General features: G+C 42.6%; 2 protein-coding genes across 2 annotated transcripts in view; both read right to left on the bottom strand.

Moving 5' to 3' along the window:
* Nucleotides 1–2,688: 2,688 nt before the first annotated feature.
* popdc1 (popeye domain cAMP effector 1) lies at nucleotides 2,689–13,912 on the bottom strand. The gene is given in 10 exon segments (XM_023988784.2): nucleotides 2,689–3,351; nucleotides 4,600–4,741; nucleotides 8,190–8,357; nucleotides 8,580–8,688; nucleotides 8,859–9,049; nucleotides 9,711–9,745; nucleotides 9,748–9,789; nucleotides 9,792–9,830; nucleotides 12,913–13,189; nucleotides 13,824–13,912. Coding segments are annotated over 9 exon segments (1,131 nt in total). The 5' UTR covers nucleotides 13,178–13,189; nucleotides 13,824–13,912; the 3' UTR covers nucleotides 2,689–3,211.
* Nucleotides 13,913–14,373: 461 nt separating this feature from the next.
* The window catches only part of LOC111964908 (popeye domain-containing protein 3-like), a 5,228-nt gene continuing 3,489 nt past the window's right edge, over nucleotides 14,374–16,112 (bottom strand). The window contains exons 2-4 of the mRNA XM_023988781.2: nucleotides 15,850–16,108; nucleotides 15,647–15,755; nucleotides 14,374–15,072 (exon numbers count right to left, since the gene is read on the bottom strand). Coding sequence (XP_023844549.2) covers nucleotides 14,743–15,072; nucleotides 15,647–15,755; nucleotides 15,850–16,108 — 698 coding nt within the window. The 3' untranslated portion in view covers nucleotides 14,374–14,742. The remainder of the gene's footprint in view (nucleotides 15,073–15,646; nucleotides 15,756–15,849; nucleotides 16,109–16,112) is intronic.

Genomic DNA, 16,112 nt, shown 5'->3' with positions numbered 1-16,112 from the left:
AAAGATGTAAAAATATATATACAAGGGACAGGACAAAGACGTGTCAATCCATGTCTCAAGGCTTAAAAATCCTTATTTAACCTGTCTCCTTCCCTTCATCTACACTGAATGAAGTGGATTTAACAGGTGACATCAATAAGGGATCATAGCTTTCATCTTGATTCACCTGGTCAGTCTATGTCATGGAAAGAACAGGAGTTCCTAATGTTTTGCACACTCAGTGTAGTTGTAATTTCGGCACTATCCTAAATTGTGAATTTCTCCTTAGATTCAAACAACGATGGTTATGTAAGAAATGTTCATAATGTTTTTTACTGTCATCAAATCACTGCTGGACATATGGAACTGTGGTTTCTGTCAAACTCGTCTGACAACAAAATGTATGATTTAGTCATATTTTTGTTTATATGACAACTTTTAACGCCTCAGTGAATTATGTGTTGTATCCTCTCTGTTATGTGTGATCCTCGGAGATTGATGGAACTACTGATATTGTTTTAACCTTGTATGGATCATATCATCTAATCATGTGTATTAATGATCAATTCATAACAGATAAGCAACAGTGAATCACTACCTCATGGTTATGTAACAGGGTAGCAGTCCATTTCAATTCAGTCAAGTCCATTTGGCCCTGTGGATACAGACTGAACCAAAGCACTTATTGTGGAGATATATGCCTCAAAGACAACGCAGAAAGCACTGTTGTGTAGCCCACATCCAGTACATATTGTGATGTGATGGACTCARGTTTTTGTTAAATTGTATTATACAATCAAGTGTTCCTCCAGAGCAGAAGATTGTCTTAACGTCTCAAAAGAGCACTGATATGTTTTATTGTTTTCCTGTTGGCCTGAATGAATGAATTTTATTCAATTCATTCATTRTATTCAACACCATTTTTTTTGTTACATCAATCATGGTTTGTCTGAGATATTCAAAAGGTTTATTTGACTGAAATAATAAAACCTGTTGCTTACATCTTCTTTTGGTCTGGTTGATCTTTCAGGGATGTGATGGTTTTAACCACGTGTCAAACTCATTCCACGGAGGGCCGAGTTTCTGTTTGGCTCCTCGTACTTGATTGATGAATTAAGGTCACTAATTAGTAAAGAACTCCCCTCACTTGGTTGTCTGGGTCTTAATTGGGAGGAAAACCAAAACATGCCCTCCATGGAATGAGTTTGAACATTGACCTGGTTTTAACAGTGACAGTAGTTCAGACTGAGAAAAGAAACCGGTAGTACTCATGATAGCTCCTAGAGGGCGCTATAGGATAAAAAGCAGAGGTCTACGAGCTATCCATCATTCTTTTTCAAGTGTTCCCTTTGAGTAATTAATATAAGGTAACTATCATGGCATAAAAAAGTGATCCCAAACTTGTGTACTTATCACTGTGAAAAAAACAGCACAACAGCCTCAAATGGTTAGCATTGACCAGGAGGTTTAACTTGTTAAATCTTTACATTCATCAAAACACAACACTGCAGAAGCTCAGTGCATAAATAAGAGAATTAATCACACAATATGTCGCACAATGAGTAAAAGGTTTAAAAGAAACCTTCCTCAAAGGTTGTGCTTACACTAAAATGTTTTGGTTGTGACACGTGATACTTTTTGAACACTCATTGAGTATAAGAGCCAAGCAAAGGCATTGTACTACATCCAATCAAACCGGATTTTAAAAAGTACAACAGCTACAAACTCACAATAATACCAAACACTACAAGACAAAGTAAGATGCCAAAATGTACAGTTCTGTTTTCCAGCTACAGTGGGGAGAACAAGTATTTGATACACTGCCGATTTTGCAGGTTTTCCTACTTACAAAGCATGTAGAGGTCTGTAATTTTTATCATAGGTACACTTCAACTAGGAGAGATGGAATCTAAAACAAAAATCCAAAAATCACATTGTATGATTTTTAAGTAATTCATTTGCATTTTATTGCATGACATAAGTATTTGATACATCAGAAAAGCAGAACTTAATATTTGGTACAGAAACCTTTGTTTGCAATTACAGAGATCATACGTTTCCTGTAGTTCTTGACCAGGTTTGCACACACTGCAGCAGGGATTTTGGCCCACTCCTCCATACAGATCTTCTCCAGATCCTTCAGGTTTCGGGGCTGTCGCTGGGTAATACGGACTTTCAGCTCCCTCCAAAGATTTTCTATTGGGTTCAGGTCTAGAGACTGGCTAGGCCACTCCAGGACCTTGAGATGCTTCTTACGGAGCCACTCCTTAGTTGCCCTGGCTGTGTGTTACGGGTCGTTGACATGCTGGAAGACCCAGCCACGACCCATCTTCAATGCTCTTACTGAGGGAAGGAGGTTGTTGGCCAAGATCTCGCGATACATGGCCCCATCCATCCTCCCCTCAATACGGTGCAGTRGTCCTGTCCCCTTTGCAGAAAAGCATCCCCAAAGAATGATGTTTCCACCTCCATGCTTCACGGTTGGGATGGTGTTCTTGGGGTTGTACTCATCCTTCTTCTTCCTCCAAACACGGCGAGTGGAGTTTAGACCAAAATGCTCTATTTTTGTCTCATCAGACCACATGACCGTCTCCCATTCCTCCTCTGGATCATCCAGATGGTAATTGGCAAACTTCAGACGGGCCTGGACATGCGCTACCCATGGTCTGTCTCTTATACACATCTAGATGTGTATAACAGAAAGTCCTTACACAGCTCTCTGGTCTTGGCCATTGTGGAGAGGTTGGAGTCTGTTGACAGGTGTCTTTTATACAGGTAACGAGTTCAAACAGGTGCAGTTAATACAGGTAATGAGTGGAGAACAGGAGGGCTTCTTAAAGAAAAACTAACAGGTCTGTGAGAGCCGGAATTCTTACTGGTTGGTAGGTGATGAAATACTTATGTCATGCAATAAAATGCAAATTAATTACTTAAAAATCATACAATGTGATTTTCAGGATTTTTGTTTTAGATTCCGTCTCTCACAGTTGAAGTGTACCTATGATAAAAATTACAGACCTCTACATGCTTTGTAAGTAGGAAAACCTGCAAAATCGGCAGTGTATCAAATACTTGTTCTCCCCACTGTATATGTAGATAGATATTTTGATCATGTAAAAGCCTTTTTCAAGCTATTGTTTAAGTTATTCTACCATAACTAACCAGGGTCTGTATCAGATTACAGGATAGGTGGGTGGTCAGTACTGTTGTTGTAGGATAATGTCACATCTCCTTACACTTCCTCTATGGCTGTCGAGTGGGTGTGGCGTTTCTTAACAGGAGAGTCTGGCTTGGACTCTATAAAGACGTCGTCTTCTATTTTTTCTTCAATGGGCTTCATCGTTTTGGATGTCTTGGAGGCAGGAGATTTTTCTGGAAAGAAGGACACAACGGTTAGCGTGGGAATAGAGGTGTGTGTGTGTGTTTTTATGTAACTGTGTGTGTTTTCATATGGCCACAGACGGTGACACAAACAAGGTTATCATAGGTCACAAATTCCACAAGCCTTCATTCTGACTCATATGACAATACTTTAAAAACAAAACAGAATCACAACCACACATTTGACAGAATACACAGATAGGCCCTAATTTCACATACTGTATGTTTGTGTTGGAAACGGGGGGAAGACAGTGTGAAGTTAAATCAACATGGTAAGAAAACAAAATCATTCTGAATCCTTTTCCAGACATATCACTCACATTTGCAATTCAACCCCTACATTTGATATGGACATTACAACAGGATAATGTAGAAGCTATTGAGGTTAAAGAGTGTCTTGTATGTGTAAATACTGAACATCTTCCAGTAGGAGCTGTACAGCAGCACTATTACTACAGGATGGATGATATGAATGAATGCTGTCCTACTCTTAAACACTGAACTTTGAAGATGTTAAAAGGACAAACCAGGTTACCGGGTATCACTCGTTTTAGAACAGGCAACATAGTGCAGAGCTGTAGGGTTAAATATTTAGGGTTGGGTTTGAGGGAATGAACTAGCCCGAGTCCCAGATCTGTTTCAACTGTCTTGCCAACTCCTATGTCATTGTCATGCCAAATGATAGTTGGCAAGACAGCACAAACAGATCTGGGACTCAGGCATTAGGAAGGTGAATTTGAGGGCAGGGGGAGGGAGAGAAAAGAGATAGTCTTACACCCCCTTCAGGGCAAGGTGTGATCTGAGAGAGTGGGTTGATTCACAGCTAGAGGGGGAGGAGGAGGAGGGGGGGGAGGAGGAGGGGACAGGAGAAACAATGTCAGAGAACAACTAACTAGAACACAACACCTAGTAAACAATGTTGTCAGATTGGAGCTAAACCCCTAATAAACCAGGATTTAGTGTCTGTTAACATCATACACCAGAGAGGATATGAGGGCTAAACGACGAAGACGGACTCAACCGCGGATACCCATAATGCCTCATGATTTGAGTAAATTAAGTGACTGTTTAACAGCTACTATTGACCTGGCAAAGATCCACCGTGAATCGAAACTTTGTCACTATTAAAAGGTGGCATGATAGTGTCAGTCCTTTTCAGACTCAATAGCTATTCAGGTTGTTGGACACTGACAGATGGGCCAATAGTATCACAGCTTGATGGGAGGTGGTGAGACTTACGATGTGAGGATCCACTGGAGCCTCCACGGTGGATCTGGTTCAGGATGTCGTCGGTGTCACTGGTGCTGCCCATGCTGTTCCTCATCTGCATCATAGAGACCTGGGAGCACAGGCTGGGCTGACGCTCCATCTTCTTCGCTGCCTGTTCATGTAAACATTGTCATCGTTATCGTCATCATTGTTATCATCGGTGTCACCACCACCATCATCATCATAATCATAATCTATGTTATTTCTGCCCCCAGCTGTACCCTGGACACCATATGTGAATTGATTGCCCTCCATCTATCTTCAGAGCTCGTGCTGTTAGGTTACCTAAACTGGGACATGCTTAACACCTCAGCCATCCTACAATCTAAACTTGATGCCCTCAATCTCACACAAATTATCAATGATCCTACCAGGTACAACCCCAAATCCGTAAGCGCGGGCACCCTCATAGATATCATCCTAACCAACCTGCCCTCCAAATACACCTCTGCTGTCTTCAACCAGGATCTCAGCAATCACTGCCTCATCGCCTGTGTCCGTAATGGGTCTGCGGTCAAACGACCACCCCTCATCACTGTCCCTAAAACACTTCAGCGAGCAGGCCTTTCTAATCGACCTAGCCTGGGTATCCTGGAAGGATATTGACCTCATTCCGTCAGTAGAGGATGCCTGGTTATTCTTTAAAAGTGCTTTCCTCGCCATCTTAACAAAGCATGCCCCATTCAAAAAATGTAGAACCAGGAACATATATAGCCCTTGCTTCACTCCAGACCTGACTGCCCTTGACCAGCACAAAAACATCCTGTGGCGTACTGCATTAGCATCAAATAGCCCCCGTGATATGCAACTTTTCAGTGACGTTAGCAACCAATATACACAGGCAGTTAGGAAAGCAAAGGCTAGCTTTTTCAAACAGAAATGTACATCCTGTAGCATTAACTCCAAAAAGTTCTGGGACACTGTAAAGTCCATGGAGAATAAGAGCACCTCCTCCCAGCTTCCCACTGCACTGAGGCTAGGAAACACTGTCACCACCGATAAATCCACGATAATTGAGATTCAATAAGCATTTCTCTACGGCTGGCCATGCTTTCCACCTGGCTACCCCTACCCCGGTCAACAGCCCTGCACCCCCACAGCAACTTGCCCAAGCCTCCCCATTTTCCTTCACTCCAAATCCAGATAGCTGATGTTCTGAAACATCTGCAAAATCTGGACCCCGACAAATAAGCCGGGCTAGACAATCTGGACCCTCTCTTTCTAAAATTTCCGCCAAATTGTTGCAACCTCTATACTAGCCTGTTCAACCTCTCTTTCGAATCGTCTGAGATTCCAAAGATTGGAAAGCTGCCGCGTTCATCCCCCTCTTCAAGGGGGTGACACTCTAGACCAAATTGCTACAGACCTATATCTATCCTACCCTGCCTTCCTAAGGTCTTCGAAAGCCAAGTTAACAAACAGATCACGACCATTTCGAATCCCACCGTACCTTCTCGCTATGCAATCTGGTTTCCGTGCTGATCATGGGTGCACCTCAGCCACACTCAAGGTCTAACGATATCATAACGCCATCGATAAGAGACAATACTGTGCAGCTATATCATCGACCTGGCCAAGGCTTTCGACTCTGTCAATCACCACATTCTTATCGGCAGACTCAACAGCCTTGTTTTCTCAAATTGACTGCCTCGCCTGCTTCACCAACTACTTCTCGACGATTCAGTGTGTCAAATTGGATCAAATTGGAAGGCCTGTTGGTCCGGGCCTCTGGCAGTCTCTATGGGGTGCCACAGGGTTCAATTTCGGGCCGACTCTCTTCTCCTGTATATACATCAATGATGTCGCTCTTGCTGCTGGTGATTCTCTGATCTAACCTCCAGACGAGCTTCAATGCCATACACTCTCCTTCTGTGGACTCCACTGCTCTTAATGCAAGTAAAACTAAATGCATGCTCTTCAAACCGATCGCTGCCCGCACCTGCCCGCCCGTCCAGCATCACTACTCTGGACGGTTCTGACTTTAGAATATGTGGACACCTACAAATACCTAGTGTCTGGATAGACTGTAAACTCTCCTTCCAGACTCACATTAAGCATCTCCAATCCAAAATTAAATCTAAATCGGCTTCCTATATTCGCAACAATCATCCTTCACTCATGCTGCCAAACATACCCTCGTAAAACTGACTATCCTACGATCCCTGACTTCAGCGATGTCCTTTAACAAAATAGCCTCCAACACTCTACTCAGCAAATTGGATGCAGTCTATCACAGTGCCATCCGTTTTGTCACCAAAGCCCCATATACTACCCACCACTGTGACCTGTATGCTCTCGTTGGCTGGCCCTCGCTTCCAGGTCATCTATAAGTCTTTGCTAGGTAAAGCCCCGCCTTATCTCAGCTCACTGGTCACCATAGCAGCACCCACCCGTAGCACGCGCTCCAGCAGGTATATTTCACTGGTCACCCCCAAAGCCAATTCCTACATTGGCCACCTTTCCTTCCAGTTTTCTGCTGCCAAATACTGGAACGAACTGCAAAAATCACTGAAGCTGGAGACTCATATCTCCCTCACTAACTTTAAGCACCAGCTGTCAGAGCAGCACACAGATCACCTGTACATAGCCCATCTGTAAATAGCCCATCCAACTACCTCATCCCCATACTGTTATTTATTTTATTTTGCTCCTTTGCACCCCAGTATTTCTACTTGCACATTCATCTTCTGCAAATCTATCACTCCAGTGTTTAATTGCTGTATTGTAATTATTTTGCCACTATGGCCTATTTATTGCCTTACCTCCCTTATCCTACCTCATTTGCACACACTGTATATAGACTGTGTCGCTCTGCTTTGCTTTATCTTGGCCAGGGCGCAGTTGTAAATGAAAACTTGTTCTCAACTTGCCTACCTGGTTAAATAAAGGTGAAAAAATAATAATAATTTAATCTAAGGAGACAATTCTTAATTCTTAACTTAGGAAGGTTAATGACCAAATCACAATTACACTGTGTACAAAGTGTACAAAACATTAGGAACTGCTGCTCTTTCCATAACATAGACTGACCAGGTGAATCCAGGTGAAAGCTATGATCCCTTATTGATGTCACCTGTTAAATCCACTTCAATCATTGTAGATAAAGGGGATACAGGTTAAAGAAGGATTTTTAAGACTTGAGACAGTTGAGACATGTATTGTGTATGTATGCCAGTCAGAGGGTGAATGGACAATACAAAAGATTTAAGTACCTTTGAACAGGGTATGGTGCCAGGTGCACCGGTGTGAAGAATTGCAACGCAGCTGGGTTTTTCACACTCAACAGTTTCCCATGTGTATCAAGAATGGTCCACCACCCAAAGGACATCCAGCCAACTTGACACAARTGTGAGAAGCATTGGAGGCAACATGGGCCAGCATCCCTGTGGAACGCTTTCGACACCTAGAGTCCATGCCCCGACAAATTGAGACTATTCTGAGGGCAAAGGGGGGTGCAACTCAACATTAGGAAGGTGTTCCTAATGTTTTGTACATTACGTGCATGTTTGTAGAAAATAGAAACTACAGTCTCTCAGTTTCTGAACAGTGACTAAACCCACCTTGTCACTGAGAGTGGGGTCGTTGAGCGAGTACAGCTTGTTGGTGATGTCTTTGCCAATGAGGTACCTGAAAACCTCGTTTAGGAAGGAGTCAGACTCCAGGAAGTAGGTGAGCCTCTCTCTGGACCAACACAGGAACTTACAGTTCTCCTCCGCCATGATGGTCACCTGTAAATTAATCAAGAAGTCACAGGTTGTCATGGTATCAAACCTGCCCTATCATGACCTAATCATGCCAACAGTACTTGTGTTGTTTGGTCTACCCAGTATGGATACACTATGAACTGGAATATGGGTAAGTGGTAAATTGGGTTATATATATATATATATATAAAATAAATAAAAAATAAAAAATAAATTATACATTCAATAATCTGAGTGTCTAGTTACCTGGAATTTTTCTCCTCTGTTCATCTGGGTTGATCTGAACTCAGGGGAGTCGATGAAGGCGTTCGTGTAGATGTTATGGAGGAAATGACCTCGATATGACACCTTCATTCTGTCGCACAAAAACGTATAGTCAACATGGATGACCATGGACGGATCAAATGCACACAGATGCACACCGATAATGTTAAACCTTATTTTCTCAAACACCATTCATGGAAAACCGGGGATGGAATGACATGGTAGATATGTGACAGGGAGATGTCTCAGAGTGATACRTACTTTCCTTTAAGGAGGATACTGAGGCGCTCATCCACAGAGGTCTTGTCCTCGGCAGCATACACCTGTCCCTTCTTCAGGCTCTGGATGGTGCAGAATTGGCCCGTCAGTCTCTGGAACAGGGCCTCGCGCACGTGAAGAGGCTCAAACATCCGCTTGTACACTGACTTCAGCTCCCTGTCAATCTTAATCTGACAGAAGACATAACACGGTTACAGCTCATTGTCTATAGCTGATAGAGTGGAATATAAAGTGTTATGATGGATGATTGACGTGACTTGAGCTAGGCTCCTGATTCAGGGTGGATAACCACAGGGTGTAACATAAAGGACCAGGCATTAAGTATATTTTAGGGTCTTTAATAAAATATCACCACAGCAGCCATCATAAAGTGAGAGCCACCAAGTTCTACTCATCCTTGATATTGAATTGATAGGACACAATTCACTCATGTATGTCATTCAGTGTTAGTAGATGGAGGGAGGAGTGGAGACATGGGAGTGAAGAGGACAGCAGTATAGATGTAAACATAACTTCCTTTCTTGTTATGAGGAGAGGTGGTCCCATTCTGTCAGTTATGTGAAGGCCCTCTACACACTGGAAGTCCCCTGGTTGCAGCAGTGCATTTGAAAGACCTGCATCTCATTTAGGTAGAGAGAGACAGAGTGGCCCCAACCCCAGGATGTGACTCTGTTCACCGCGTGAGAGACACAATGGAAAACTAATCTCCAAAAGTCCTCATCAAAATAACTGTTCCAGGCAACTTGTACTACTCTAAGCTGTATGTATGTACTGTATATAAATGGACACATCACTCTAACTGGACTGTGTTGGGTTGGGGCAGAACTCACAGCGTCTGCGTTTGTAGACCAGGTAGAAGAAGTGCATGAGTTGACCAGCAGGAAGACCACGTTCCACACCATGACATCCAATTACACCGGTACAGCGTTGCCCAGGTGATGAACAGACAGCTTCCTGTCAGGGACAGGAAGTAATAAAGCACATCTGAGTTGTTATTGGTTGAGTTATATCCTCATATTGCCCTATACGGTAATTTTAACTAGTTGAGAAAACTCAGTAGGCAGCTGTACTACCACCAACATAGTGGTCATATGATATGATATCATTCCACTCTACTCAGTCCCTTTCCCAGTTGTACTACACCAACATAGTGGTCATATGATATGATATCATTCCACTCTACTCAGTCCCTTTCCCAGTTGTACTACCACCAACATAGTGGTCATATGATATGATATCATTCCACTCTACTCAGTCCCTTCCCAGTTGTACTACCACCAACATATGGTCATATGATATGATATCATTCCACTCTACTCAGTCTTTCCCCAGTTGTACTACACCAACATAGTGGTCATATGATGATATATTCCACTTACTCAGTCTTTCCCAGTTGTACTACCACCAACATAGTGGTCATATGATTGATATCATTCCACTCTACTCAGTGTCTTTCCCAGTTGTACTACCACCAACATAGTCATATTATATGATATCATTCCACTCTGCTCAGTCCCTTTCCCAGTTGTACACCACCAACATAGTGGTCATATATATGATATCATTCCCTCTACTCAGTGTCTTCCCAGTTGTACTACCACCAACAGTGTTCAATTATATGATATCATTCCACTCTACTCAGTGTCTTTCCCAGTTGTACTACCACCAACATAGTGGTCATATGATATGATTTCATTCCACTCTACTCAGTCTTTCCCAGTTGTACTACCACCAACATAGTGGTCATATTATATGATATCATTCCACTCTACTCAGTCCCTCCAGTTGTACTACCACCAACATAGTGGTCAATATGATAATCATTCCATCTACTCAGTGTCTTTCCCAGTTGTACTACCACCAACATAGTGGTCATATATATGATATCATTCCACTCTACTCAGTCTTTCCCAGTTGTACTACCACCCACTAGTGGTCATATTATATGATATCATTCCACTCTACTCAGTCCCTTTCCCAGTTGTACTACCACCAACATAGTGGTCATATTAATATGATATCATTCCACTCTACTCAGTGTCTTCCCAGTTGTACTACCACCAACATAGTGGTCATATTATATGATATCATTCCACTCTACTCAGTCTTTCCCAGTTGTACTACCACCAACATAGTGGTCATATGATATGATATCATTCCACTCTTACTCAGTTCTTTCCCAGTTGTACTACCACCAACATAGTGGTCATATGTATGATATCATTCCACTCTACTCAGTGTCTTCCCAGTTGTACTACCACCAACATAGTGGTCATATTATATGATATCATTCCACTCTACTCAGTGTCTTCCCAGTTGTACTACCACCAACATAGTGGTCATATTATATGATATCATTCCACTCTACTCAGTGTCTTTCCCAGTTGTACTACCACCAACATAGTGGTCATATTATATGATATCATTCCACTCTACTCAGTTCTTTCCCAGTTGTACTACCACCAACATAGTGGTCATATTATATGATATCATCACTCTACTCAGTCCCTTTCCCAGTGTACTACCACCAACATAGTGGTCATATGATATGATATCATTCCACTCTACTCAGTGTCTTTCCCAGTTGTACTACCACCAACATAGTGGTCATATATATGATATCATTCCACTCACTCAGTCCCTTTCCCATTGTACTACCACCAACATAGTGTCATTATATGATTCATCCACTCTGCTCAGTGTCTTTCCCAGTTGTACTACCACCAACATAGTGGTCATTATATGATATCATTCCACTCTACTCAGTGTCTTCCCACGTGTACTACACCAACATTGTGGTCATATGATTGATATCATTCCACTCTACTCAGTGTCTTTCCCAGTTGTACTACCACCAACATAGTGGTCATATGATATGATATCATTCCACTCTTCTCAGTCCCTTTCCCAGTTGTACTACCACCAACATAGTGGTCATATTATATGATATCATTCCACTCTACTCAGTCCCTTTCCCAGTTGTACTACCACCAACATAGTGGTCATATTATATGAATCATTCACTCACTCTCTGTCCTTCCCAGTTGTACTACACAACATAGTGGTCATATTATATGATATCATTCCACTCTACTCAGTGTCTTCCCAGTTGTACTACCCCAACATAGTGGTCATAATGATATGATATCATTCCACTCTTACTCAGTGTCTTTCCCAGTTGTACTACCACCAACATAGTGTCATATTATATGATATCATTCCACTCTACTCAGTCCTTTCCCAGTTGTACTACCACCAACATAGTGGTCATATTATATGATATCATTCCACTCTGCTCAGTTCTTTCCCAGTTGTACTACCACCAACATAGTGTCATATTATATGATATCATTCCACTCTATCAGTGTCTTTCCCAGTTGTACTACCACCAACATAGTGGTCATATGATATGATATCATTCCACTCTACTCAGTTCTTTCCCAGTTGTACTACCACCAACATAGTGGTCATATTATATGATATCATTCCACTCTACTCAGTGTCCTTTCCCAGTTGTACTACCACCAACATAGTGGTCATATTATATGATATCATTCCACTCTATCAGTGTCTTTCCCAGTTGTACTACCACCAACATAGTGTCATTATTATATACTATCATTCCACTCTACTCAGTGTCTTTCCCAGTTGTACTACCACCAACATAGTGGTCATATGATATGATATCATTCCACTCTACTCAGTCCCTTTCCCAGCTGTACTACCACCAACATAGTGGTCATATTATATGATATCATTCCACTGTACTCAGTCCCTTTCCCAGCTGTACTACCACAACAACTCCCCCTTCCCCAGGAAGTGTGGACTCGTACACTCACTATAGTGTTTCTATCATATTTCTAACAGCAATTCAATGCATATGAATCCTTGAGATGGAGTGAACAAGTGGATACTTTGAAGAGAAGGGAGAGATACTGTGGTGGTAGAACTGGTAATGAAACTGAAAAGTGTGTAATGCAATCGTATCATGACCACCGACTGTAATCTGGGCCAGCAGAGGCCAGTATGGACCCACCTGTCATCAGCATGAGGCGCAGCAGGATCATGTGCAGGGTCAGGGTGGTGGGGATGACCAGGCCCAGGAGGAGAGACAGGTTCCCCAGGTGGAAGAGCAGGTGGTGGGCCTCCTCCCACTCCTCACAGGAGGTTATGTTGGGCTCCAGGGTGGTCATCACCGGACCTCCACCTCCAGCCCCGAGTACAGACCCAGGGACTGCCGACCGCAGGGGGGCCAGGGTGGTGTAGAACAGGCTACTGGTCATCTCTGGAGAGGTAGACATCCTGATCCTCACCTAGAGAGAGGTGGGGAGGGTGTTGTGGTTGTTTATGTACTGCTTATGAATGGGGTATGTACATGTTATGAATGTATTATTATGTTGGTACCTTTCAAGTTAAGTGTTACAGGATTGATGGTAGAAACAGCAGTGTACATCAGTTTGTCACTATCACAATCTCAATATCCTCAGGTTTCAATAGATTTTCATAACAGATTACTGTATTTCCAAATGTTTTATTTTATGTAGTAATGCATTAGAATAACTTTTGAGATGCTTATAGGCCTACTGACACTGTCAACATAATACTTGATTCATCAACTAACTGATTTAATACTGTAAATAGCCTGGGAATTCATCATACCGATCATACAGCACTGGAGTGACATTGAAAGGTTTCACTTTAAGGGAAATATCAACCTCAACTGGGTTTTGAGCGGATCTCGTGACTAACGCGCAACAATATTTGATATAGATTGTGAAATGGAAATGGAAAAAGTGCGAAATGAGTCGGCTACAATACTCTGCTTGTAGAAAATTAACGTGACCCACCGGCAGACGTCTTAAGAAATAGCCTCATTTGTTTGAGCGGTAACTTTCCTTTCACCACTCAGTCAGAGTAAGATAACAGAAAATTGGAGATGTAACTTACCAATCTGACAACAATCGARCAAACGCGTCGCTGGACAGGATAATGAATAGAAAACAATGGACACGTAATGAGGAGCTATAAATGTATGTCCTCGCGAGCTGGGGGACTGCACAATGTGAGTCGCGCATTCCAGTGAACTGACAGGCATTGACTAAAATGGGCAAGAGGCGAGGGGGCAGCAGTCAACACTACCCCGCCGCTGCGCACCAGCAAAGTCCGGGKACGCCAACAGGGGGAGGTAAAACGTCCCTTTAACTGAAAATATAGCCTAGCAGCCAGCAACTCCTAGAAAATAATATTATGAAGCCAGTCGAGTGAATCGTGTTGTGTTTCGAGATGTTGGTAAACCTAATTGAACAGTGCTCCTTCCCCCTCCAGAGGTGACATGAGCTGCGTGATGAGGTTGACAAGAGCAGATATTAATGAGATCAGCACCAAGGTCAGCGCGAGAAAGTGATTGACACTCACCTGTAYGCTGCTCTACAGAAATTCACAGTCCCCGAGGAAAATGTTGTAGCAATAATGAAAGTTATTCGAGATACAATACGTATAGGGTTACATTGCATTGTTAATAATTTTTTATGATTAAACACAAATATTGACCAAAAAAACTCAGTAAGGCATTGAACATACAGTCTCAATTTAAGACAGGCAGGTAGTAAAGTGCACTATAAAACATAAGCAGGAATCAGGGGTAACATTTCACTGGTATTTTGATGCAGAGAAAWTCTCTCTCACACTCCCACACACATGTCTCGCAAACCAAGTGGAGGGTTACTTGATGTGCTACAATGTATTCTATGTTGATGCGTAAATTACATAGCTTATGCCCCATCTATAGCCTAAGCACTTGAGGATAACAAACAGACAAAAACAACATCCATTAATGAAAAACAAACATTAAAAAGTTCCGTTCCAGTCACGAGACAGTCTCTTTCGGTGCTGTTATAGTTATAGGGACACGGGCACGGTGTCCATGGTCATATTGCGCTGGGACTCGTAGGAACGCATCTGTCCGGTCTAATTCAGGCAACGGGGGCACGTGACAGTAGGTGGGTAACCGGAGATCATATCGGAACCCGCGGCTGTCGAAAGCCTTGTCGTTGAGGGAGTACAGCTTGTCCGCGATGTCATTCCGCACCACGAGCGCAAAGACCTTGGCGATGTAGCGGTGTTTGGCAAAGAGTAGGTACAGTTTCTTACGTCTCCAAGAAACGTACCTACAGCAATTATCTGCACGCAGGGTCACCTGGGGAAAGAAAACACTAACGCTTATACACTGAGTATACCAAACATTAAGAACACCTTAATATTGAGTTGCACCCACACAGGGATGTTGGCCAATGTTGACTCCAATGCTTCCCACAGTTGTGTCAATTTGGCTAGATGTCTTTTGGGTGTTGGACCATTATTGATACCCCAACAGGAAACAGTTAAGCGTGACAAAACCGCACCCTTTGCAGTTCTTGACACAACAACCCCGCCGACACTCTTACTCCCATCCCCATTTCAAAAGGCACTTCAATCTTCTCTATTTCCCCATTCACCTTCGAATCAACATAGCACACAATACATGTCTCAATTTGTCTCAAGGCTTTAAAATCCTTATTTAGTTGTCTTTCCCCTTCATCTACACTGAATTGAAAGTGGATTTACAAGTGACAATCAATAGGGGATCATACATTAGGCTTTTTCACCTGGCATACCTGTCAGTCTAATGTCATGGCAAGAGCAGGTGTTTTAATGTTTTGGTATCTCGTGTAATATGCCAGACAAACATTTAAGCCAAAATGTGGTTTCGTCGATTCAGTTTTACTATTTACCTGGAAAAGTCCCTCCTCTGACGGCCGGAGAGAGTCCCATTCAGGTGAATCGAGAAACTGGAAAGGATAGATGTAATGTAAAAACTCTCCATTTACTGTCACACGAATTCTGTAAAAAAAAGAAAAGTGGGACATTAGGCGATTGTACATGACATAACATCAAATACAGTTGTATAAAATGTCAAAGTGAAGTTCAAATGCACCTGCCGGACAGAAGAACAGACAGCTTATCAATAGCAGTCTTGCCCTCCATGGCAAAACAGTGGTCTTTCTCTATAGTGTGGATGTCCCCTTCACAACAGGCGACTATCTTGCCGAAGTGGGTGAGCGACACCCCCAGCTTTTTGAACAGGTAGCTGTACAGATCTTGAAACTCCTTTTCGAAAGTAACGTTCCTCAGCCGGTAGGCGACATGCACAACTTGAACTGCACATACCCCAAAGAGAGCGAAATTCCACAAAAAGGT

This window comes from Salvelinus sp. IW2-2015, linkage group LG6.1, assembly GCF_002910315.2.
Source record: "Salvelinus sp. IW2-2015 linkage group LG6.1, ASM291031v2, whole genome shotgun sequence".
Taxonomy (NCBI): domain Eukaryota; kingdom Metazoa; phylum Chordata; class Actinopteri; order Salmoniformes; family Salmonidae; genus Salvelinus; species Salvelinus sp. IW2-2015.
Note: the sequence above shows the minus strand (reverse complement) of the source record. Positions and strands in the feature narration are given on the sequence as shown.